Source organism: Bidens hawaiensis, unplaced genomic scaffold (assembly GCF_021521415.1).
Source record: "Bidens hawaiensis isolate Kalapana, Puna unplaced genomic scaffold, B.hawaiensis_p1.1 tig00035574_1, whole genome shotgun sequence".
Classification (NCBI taxonomy): domain Eukaryota; kingdom Viridiplantae; phylum Streptophyta; class Magnoliopsida; order Asterales; family Asteraceae; genus Bidens; species Bidens hawaiensis.
The window spans coordinates 32,683-41,737 of NW_027496196.1; the positions used below are offsets into that span (position 1 = coordinate 32,683).

The 9,055-nt window shown below is 36.6% G+C and overlaps 1 protein-coding gene across 1 annotated transcript; it reads left to right on the top strand.

The window, feature by feature from the left end:
* The first annotated feature begins 6,953 nt into the window (after positions 1 to 6,953).
* LOC143587570 (putative serine/threonine-protein kinase PBL4) lies at positions 6,954 to 8,725 on the top strand. The gene is made up of 3 exons (XM_077068824.1): positions 6,954 to 7,551; positions 7,655 to 7,787; positions 7,862 to 8,725. The coding sequence occupies exons 1-3, from the start codon at positions 7,276 to 7,278 to the stop codon at positions 8,005 to 8,007; spliced, it is 555 nt and encodes a 184-aa protein (XP_076924939.1). The 5' UTR covers positions 6,954 to 7,275; the 3' UTR covers positions 8,008 to 8,725.
* Positions 8,726 to 9,055: the final 330 nt, after the last annotated feature.

Sequence of the window (9,055 nt, forward strand, 5' to 3'; positions counted from 1 at the left end):
GGATGCGGAATCAAGTGGGAGTTCACCGACACAAGTGCATGTTCTTTTGGGTCCCTTAGGAGAGACTTTTTGACACACTTGTCTTCGGTCAACAAGTGTGGTCAATATTAGGAGGCTATGGTTATGAACTTGTGGTTGTGTATATTTTGTGCTTGCATGGTTGATTTACTTATTATTTGCAATATGGTTTTCTTAACAACTTAAAATCAACTAGCATAAAATTGGTTCCTTAGAAATAATTAGGTAATAAAAATTGGTTTTATTAATAACTAATGATTTCATAATAAAAATGGGTTTTATTAATTGGAACTTTGAAAATGGGTTTTTCAACTAAGTACCATACATTTGAATGTATGCAAATGAAAGGTACAATAAATAGTTTTCCAATCTAGCATTTAGAAAACTAAAATCCCTTTTTAAAAACAAGTTAAACACCATCCTTTTATACGACACTTAAGTCACTTGTAGACTTGAAAGTAAGTTAGGATCACCTAAGCACTTTTAAGAAAACTTGTGATCTTAAGGTGATTTTACAAGTACTTTTGGCATTAGGATCACCTAACCACTTGTATGAGTAAACTCACACGTGTGTATAAGTAGGACGACTTGATTTGAAACCATGACTATAGGATCACCTTAACATGGCGTTCAAAGGTGTTGATGGGATTTAACATACCAACTAAACATATGATGTTTAACCGATCCCATAAAACTAGAAGTTGCAAAGGGTTGCAATTGTCAAACGTTGACTACCTTGTTAATTCGAATAGTAGGATAAAGGTCACCTAACTACTATTTGAATGAAACGTTGGGTTCTAGATTTTAATCAATAATTGTCTTGGAGACATTTAAAGGGTATTAAAGATTAAAATTTTATAATATCGAAAATACTAATTTGAACTTTGTTAAAATTCTTTTAGATGGCCGCAAACAACGCACCGAACACAATTATCCCACGCGTGCATAATCTATCACTAAGATCCATTCTAGATAAGGATCGTCTAAACTTTAACAACTTCATGGATTGGTATCGAAACTTGAGAATTGTTCTCAAGCAAGAAAAGAAGTCTTATATTTTAGACGATCCTATTCCCGATGAACCCGATGTCAATAACTTGGATGCCTATGCGGATTGGTTAAAATACACCGAGGATTCGGTGCAAGTTTCTTGCCTCATGTTGGGAACAATGATTCCCGAGATCCAAAAGGATTTCGAGAATCATGGGGCGTATGACATGATAACCCAACTTAAGGAAATGTTCCTTACTCAAGCTCGGGTTGAGCGATTCGAAACGGTTCGAGCGCTTCATGCATGTCATATGGAAGAAACCCAATCTGTTTCATCTTATGTACTTAAGATGAAGAGCCACATTGATCAGCTTGAACGGCTTAACTGTCCCGTCTCAAAAGAGTTAGCCACGGATTTAATCCTAAATGGCTTAACTAAAAGGTTTGAGACATTTGTCATGAACTACAACATGAATGGATGGGACAAAAGCATTGGTGAGCTTCACGCAATGCTTAAGACAGCCGAGGCCGGCATGGGTAAAAAGGTTTTACCCGTTCTTGCGATCAATGAGGGTGGCTCAAAGAAAAGGCATCACCCGGAACCAAAAGCAAAGGTTTACGTTAGTAAGGGGCAAGTCAAGAAGGGGTTCAAGGGAAAGGCAAAGGCGGAGCCAAAGCCAAAGAAGCTAAAGGTTAGCGCTGAGGATCCGTGCTTTGGTTGTGGTGAGATAGGTCATTGGATGAGAAACTGTCCGACCTATCTCAAGGAGTTGAAAGCTAAGAGGGATGCGGGGCAAACCTCAGGTACAACTTTCATGATTCACATTGATCTTAATATTATTTCTTCAAACACATGGGTATTGGATACCGGATGTGGAACTCACATATGGAATTCATTGCAGGGGTTCAAAAGAAGAAATGAGGTGAAGAAAGGAGATATAAGTCTCTTCATGGGCAATGGAGCAAAGGTTGACGTCCAAGCCCGAGGAGATTATGTTTTAAAGCTTCCAAATGGTTTGGAAATTGTTTTGAAAAACATTTTATATTCCCCTAGTTTGACTAGGAATATTATCTCTGTTTCTGTATTAAGACAATCTGGTTATGACTTTAAGTTTGTTGATAATGGTATTTATGTTTTCATGGATAATGTCTTTTATTTTAAAGCGATGCCGTTTTATGGCATTTATGAATTAATTCATGATGACTCATACATTGATAACTCGTTGTACCAAGCTAACACTAAAAGACTCAAAATGGATTTGAGTAATACTTTTCTTTGGCATTGTCGTCTTGGTCACATAAACAAGAATCGTATTCATACACTTCGAAAGAATGGTCTTTTGAAATCAAATGTTGATTCATTTAATGAATGTGAATCTTGTTTATTGAGAAAGATGACCAAAGAACCCTTTAATGGAACAAATGAAAGGGCGAAAGACTTATTAGGTATCATACATTCGGATGTATGTGGACCTTTTAGGACAATGACAAGAAATGGTGAAAGATACTTCATTACCTTTACCGACGATTATAGTCGCTATGGGTATGTGTTCTTGTTAAGACACAAAAATGAGGCCTTTGAAATGTTCAAAGTCTTTCAAAATGAAGTACAAAATCAACTCAACAAAACAATCAAAGTACTACGTTCCGATAGAGGAGGTGAATACCTCAATGATGCGTTTCTAGAACATCTTAAGAGTTGTGGGATTGTCTCACAACTTACTCCACCTGGAACACCACAACATAATGGTGTGTCCGAAAGGAGGAATCGAACTTTATTGGAAATGGTTCGATCCATGATGGCTAGATGCTCATTACCTCTATCATTTTGGGGTTTCGCTGTGATCTCTGCTGCCCGTATTTTAAATATGGCACCAACCAAGAAAGTGGATAGGACACCTTTTGAAATATGGCATGGAAAGGCTCCAAAATTTTCATATTTAAAGGTATGGGGTTGTGAGGCTTATGTTAAGATCTACACCCCTGACAACCTTGAATGTCGATCCACTAAGTGTATATTTGTAGGATATCCCACGGATTCGATGGGATATTATTTCTACAATCCAAGCGAGCATAAAGTGTTTATAGCTCGAAAGGCTAAGTTCTTGGAAAGAAGGTTCCTTATGGAAGGAACTGATAGAACTGTAGAACTCGAAGAGGATCGAGAACTACAAGCCGATACACGTTTGGTTGACACTAGCAATCAACAAGAGGTTGTTGAGGATGATCAAATGGTTGATCAAAACACAAAAAACATTCGCAAATCTGGTAGAGTTAGCACCCCACCTGAGAGATATGGATTTTTCATGGATGGATGCTACGTGGTTGATTCGGATGAACCCACCACATACCGAGATGCAATGTCGCAATCTGATTGTGACAAATGGCTAGAAGCCCTGAATGTTGAGATGCAATCCATGCATGACAATCAAGTATGGGACTTGGTTGCTCCACCTCTAAATTCCAAGCTGGTTGGAAGTAAGTGAGTTTTCAAGAAGAAAACTGATATGCATGGAAACTTGGATACTTATAAAGCTAGACTTGTAGCAAAGGGTTTCACTCAAACTCAAGGGGTTGATTATGATGAAACTTTCTCGCCCGTGGCGATGCTAAAGTCTATAAGGATATTGTTTGCCATAGCCGCATATTATGATTATGAGATATGGCAAATGGATGTCAAAACTGCTTTTCTAAATGGGCATCTTAATGAAGATGTTTATATGGTTCAGCCTGAAGGTTTTGTCGATCCACAACATCCTAACAAAGTATGTAAGTTGAAGAAATCAATCTATGGATTGAAACAAGCATCCAGAAGTTGGAATCACCGTTTTGATGATGAAGTTAAGAAATTTGGATTCATCAAAAACGCTGATGAAGCTTGTGTGTATAAGAAAGCTAGTGGGAGCATCATAACCTTTCTGGTATTATATGTCGATGACATATTACTGTTTGGAAATGACATTCCAATCTTGGAAGGTGTGAAAGCCTGGCTTGGAAGCTGTTTTTCCATAAAGGATCTTGGTGAAGCCACCTATATTCTGGGAATAAGAATCTATAGGGATAGATCAAGGCGGTTGATATGTTTGAATCAAAGTGCATACATTGACAAGATCTTGAAAAGGTTCAAGATGGAAAACTCTAAGAAAGGTTTGGTACCTATTCAAAGAGGAACGATGTTGAGTGCTTCTCAATGTCCAAGCTCAAAGGATGAGCAAGACAAAATGAGTGGTATCCCATATGCATCTGCTATAGGATCCATCATGTATGCCATGATTTGCACTAGACCGGATGTGTCATGCGCCTTGAGCATGACAAGTCGATACCAACAAAATCCGGGAACTAGCCATTGGATGGCTGTTAAGAGCATATTGAAATACCTTAGAAGGACTAAGGATATGTTTCTAATATATGGCTCTGGTGAGGAGGAACTCGTTGTAAAGGGTTACACTGATGCGAGTTTCCAAACTGATCGAGATGATTCTCGATCACAATCGGGATACGTTTTCGTTCTCAATGGTGGTGCTGTCTCATGGAAGAGTGCAAAACAAGACGTGGTAGCTTTATCCACCACTGAATCTGAATACATCGCCGCCTCCCTGGCAGCTCAAGAAGCTGCATGGATTAGAAAGTTCATTGCCGATCTAGGAGTGGTTCGTACCATTCAGGACCCTCTAGAGATCTTTTGTGACAACGAGGGTGCGATTGCTCAAATCAAGGAACCCCGCGCACATCAAAAGACTAGGCACATTGAGCGGAGATTCAACTACATAAGGGATGAAGTTGAAAAGGGAAAGATATGTATTCGCCAAGTTCACACTGATCAAAATATTGCGGACCCACTCACGAAACTCCTTGAAAGGCCGAAGTATGAGAGTCATACTTGCGCCTTAGGACTTCGATATTCTAGTGATTGAATTTGATCAAAATTTGTATTTGGATATTGGAACAATTTTATTTTAACTCAATCATATGGTTTTGGTTATGGTCATGTTCTTGAGTTATGTTCCATTTTAGTATGTTTAAATCCGTGAATAATTTGAAATATTCTAAACGTCCGTAGTCGTTCATATTTGTGGGAACAAATGTGAAAGTAAGACTATTATGAACTTGGATTGGTAGATATTCATGAGGTATGAATATAGCAAAGGGTTGCTGCCAAGGTTCATAGATTTTTATGGGATAAATATTGGACTGACCCGCTCTCAATTTTACTGCATGGAATCCTTGGGATTTGTGATCATAAGTAAATTTGAGTAAAGGCGAACTTCATTGTATCCTCCGACCTGAGATACATATTGGGTCTTGATATTCATCGACTATTATGCTTTGACTTAGTTCTTCGCTGCTCTGAAATATGTCAGTACATAAGGCTAAGCTCAAGTATAGTACAAGGTGATAGTGAGAGACGTATGTAGTCAATATGGGATTTGTCCCTCTTATTCGTTGAGAGTTAAATGTCTAAGGCCTGACAAGTTAAATCAACAGAGAATGATCACTCTGTGTCTCTGGATTTAACATGACATTTGTGGCAAAAGAATAAATGATAGTTTCACCTAAATCATTTTCAAGTATGGGACTTGAGAAAGGGATGATGTTATTGAATGGCACTTCGTCATACGTATTAGGGGTAGTAAACCGTAGTTAGGCGGTATTTGCTACTTGCATCAATCTTCTATGTATCTTGTGCAAGTGGGAGATTGTTGGACTCGGTCTACCCAAGAGACATATTAAATTGATGTGGCTAGTACGTTATGATCCAAGTCAGGTCATACCCAATAACAAGCTAGACAAACACCGATAATATTCATTCATATATGATGTGATCATAACAAATGAATATTAACACTTGAGTTATTTGAAAAGGGGTTTCTAAATAAAATGTACTTGTGTAATAAAAAAATCATATGGATGATTTATGTTTTATGAAAGAACAATACATAGTGTTATTTAAGTTGGTTAAATAACAATATGTGAATAATAATAACCAAGCATGTCTCTTAACATATAATAGGTTTTATAAGTTATAAGTTATAAACTTATAAAAGTATATATGTATGGATATATATATATATATATATATATATATATATATATATATATGTTTAAAGTTTTATAAAAGAAAAAAAATAATAACTCTTTCAAATGTAATATTATTATATGTTTGAGTGGAGACATGCAAGGTGAGTGGAGACATGCAATGGTTATTATTGGTGGAGAGAAAGATGCCTTTAAATAAAACCAAGTCTTTCTCTTTCATTCTTTCATAACACACATAATTTCCAAGTAAACTTTTCTCTCTTCCTCTCTTGGGTATTTTCATCCAACATAAGAAAAGAAGAAGAAAATTTCAAGTGCAAATCCTAGCTAGAAGTGGTGTGTTGTTGAAGCTTTGGGTATGCTAGCTTGAGGAGCTTCCATATTCAAGTTCTTACCTTTCAATCATCATCTCTTTCACCCGGTTTTGTCATATTGAAAGGTAGTAGTAACATGCATGGACTTATAGTGACATGCATGTATTTGATAGTGTGTAATTCGTATTTGGATCCGGGTTTGGGTTTTGCATGTTTAAAATTGGTTTTATACATATCATATTAACAAGATTTAAAACTTTTATATCCGCTGCGTTTTTGGTAAAATAGGGATTTTATCACTTTGATAATCTTGTTAAAACCCAACAAATTTGTCTTGGATTAATTGGTTGCAAAACCCATTCATCACATTTTAATAGGTTTTTTCTTGTGTCTAGTTTTCCATATGTAATGTTATGAATTAGAAATCAGCTATATTTTAGTTATTGAAGAAAGTTGAACAAGGAAGCATCTATGAAATTGCATAGGAGCAAAGGCATTGTCCTACAAGCTATAAGTGTCGATTTGCTTAATAAAAATAAATATCATTTTTTACTAAAAATGATATCCAAAATAAAGACAATTATTGAGGTCTTTGACATAGAACAGAAGCGTGTTTTACTGTGAACAAACTCAGATTGAATTCAGTGCACCATGTTAGATTGAAGACTAATTATTCAAAGAGTACAATCTTAGAATACGCTGATGTGATCGTTGGAATATAATTCTTAATTAGTGGGTCAATGCATGAGTTAGTTAAAAGTCCAAGTCTTTAGTAACGGTCAACTAATGCATGTTACATTTTCTTTTATGTGTTATGGTGCCTATTTAAAGGCATGTATTTGATTAAACATTCATTCCTCATACTCCAACACATTAATTCTTCCTCTCTATTCTTTGCATTTCTCATCATTCTAAAATGGACATTTTTTTAAGTAACCAGAGTAAGTCGGACCAAGGCGATTCAAGTGTCCCTCCGATTCGCTTGGTTTCATTGGTCACTCCTACTCTCAAATGCTTTAAATTGACTGATCTTCGAAAGGCAACACAAAATTTCAAAACTGATAGCCAGTTAGGGGAATATGTTTACAAAGGGTGGATAGATAATCAATCGTTTAAGCCTTCACGCCCCGGAGCTGGAGTCGCTGTTTTTGTCAAGCACCAACGGGGGTTTGACGATGAGGCCGAATGGATGGTGAGTACACACTAGACCTTGTTTTATATAAAACATGTGAGTTTGATACATATGCATATCAAGATTAAATTTGAGGTTTTTGATTGTTTGTGTTGCTTTATAGGACAAACTGAACTTTTTAGGAAATATTCACCACCCAAATATCATGCGTTTGATAGGATATTGCTCTGAAGGTGACCAAAGGCTTCTTGTTTCCGAGTACATGATTCGAGGCAACTTAGAGAAACACTTGTTTGGTAAGTCCTGTTTTCTTAAGTTCTAAGTCGATTTGAAAGTTGAGTTATTGACGGGTTTAATATTCCAATGGCAGGAGTGAATAAGTGTAGTCTTTCATGGAGTCTTCGGTTTAAGATCGTTCTTGGAGTAGCCAAGGGCCTTGCTTTTCTTCATAGGGCTGTAGTTGAGGGGGGCTATGAAGCTGATTTCAATCCTTCTAAAGTTTGCTTGATTTTGTGAGTGTTGAGATTAAATAATGGTTTGGTATATTAATGTTTTAGTCTTGATTAATGGTTCATCATTTATTTTAACGTACAGGACCACAATCCTAAGCTATATGGTTTTAGGAGGCGTCCCAACTACGATCCAAACTGCCGCCGAGTGTTGAGCTCATATATTGACCCTGTATATGGAGCTACCGGCTGTATGCTAACAATATTCTTTACATTTCTCACCAAACCTATGAATGCTTTTATAGAATCATTTACATATGTTTATTGTAATTGTAGTTGGTACTTTACCACAATGCGATGTCTACAGCTACGGTCTGGTCCTTCTAGAGGTGGTGTTGGGCAGAAGGGTGGAATTAAGAGAAAGAGCTGAATGGCGCAAGTGCATTCAACTGGACCAGCTAATGGACACGAGTGTAGAAGGGAAGTAACCCTTGGATGAGGCACATGCGTTGGCTAAGCTAGCCGTAAGGTGTTTAAAGAAGAATCCGCGTTCCAGGCCGAGCATGGAGGAAGTGGTCGTAGAACTAGAAGCACTACAAAAGAGTGCCTCATCGTCAACAATTCAGCTGATGGATTAATTTTAGTTATTTTGACCTGTTGTTGATACTGAGGGGTTTGGTGAGGTCAAATTAATATATGGTTTTAAAGTTGTTGAATTATGGTGCAACAAGTACTATCACCAAACGTCACAACTCTATTTTGCATTAATATAATGAAAAAAATCTATTATATTTGAAGTTGATAAAGTGTAATCATGTTTAAGATCAAATTTATGTAAATGGTACCACCAAGAAAATGATTTAGAATAGACATGTCTTGCTGTTCTTACTTCTTAGGCCCCTTTTCTATCATCAATTGAGAATGTGATATGGATTCTTTTTAGACAGTCTAACTAATTTGATCATTACTATTTTTATAAAAGTAACATTTTTGAAGTTCATTTTCATTTATTTGAATGCTTTATCTTTTTTTTTTTTTAAATATGGTGCTACCTTTTTCTCGAATGGCAATATAGTTACTATGAATAATGCAGATGAGCACACATACGGAGATAA

What these genes read in the sequence shown, in the direction of transcription:
- LOC143587570 (XM_077068824.1), top strand. Translation starts at nt 7,276, where the DNA reads ATGGACATTTTTTTAAGTAACCAGAGTAAGTCGGACCAAGGCGATTCA. An exon ending in ACGATGAGGCCGAATGGATG is followed by an intron (nt 7,552 to 7,654) that starts GTGAGTACACAC and finishes GTTGCTTTATAG; the next exon opens with GACAAACTGAACTTTTTAGG. An exon ending in CTTAGAGAAACACTTGTTTG is followed by an intron (nt 7,788 to 7,861) that starts GTAAGTCCTGTT and finishes TTCCAATGGCAG; the next exon opens with GAGTGAATAAGTGTAGTCTT.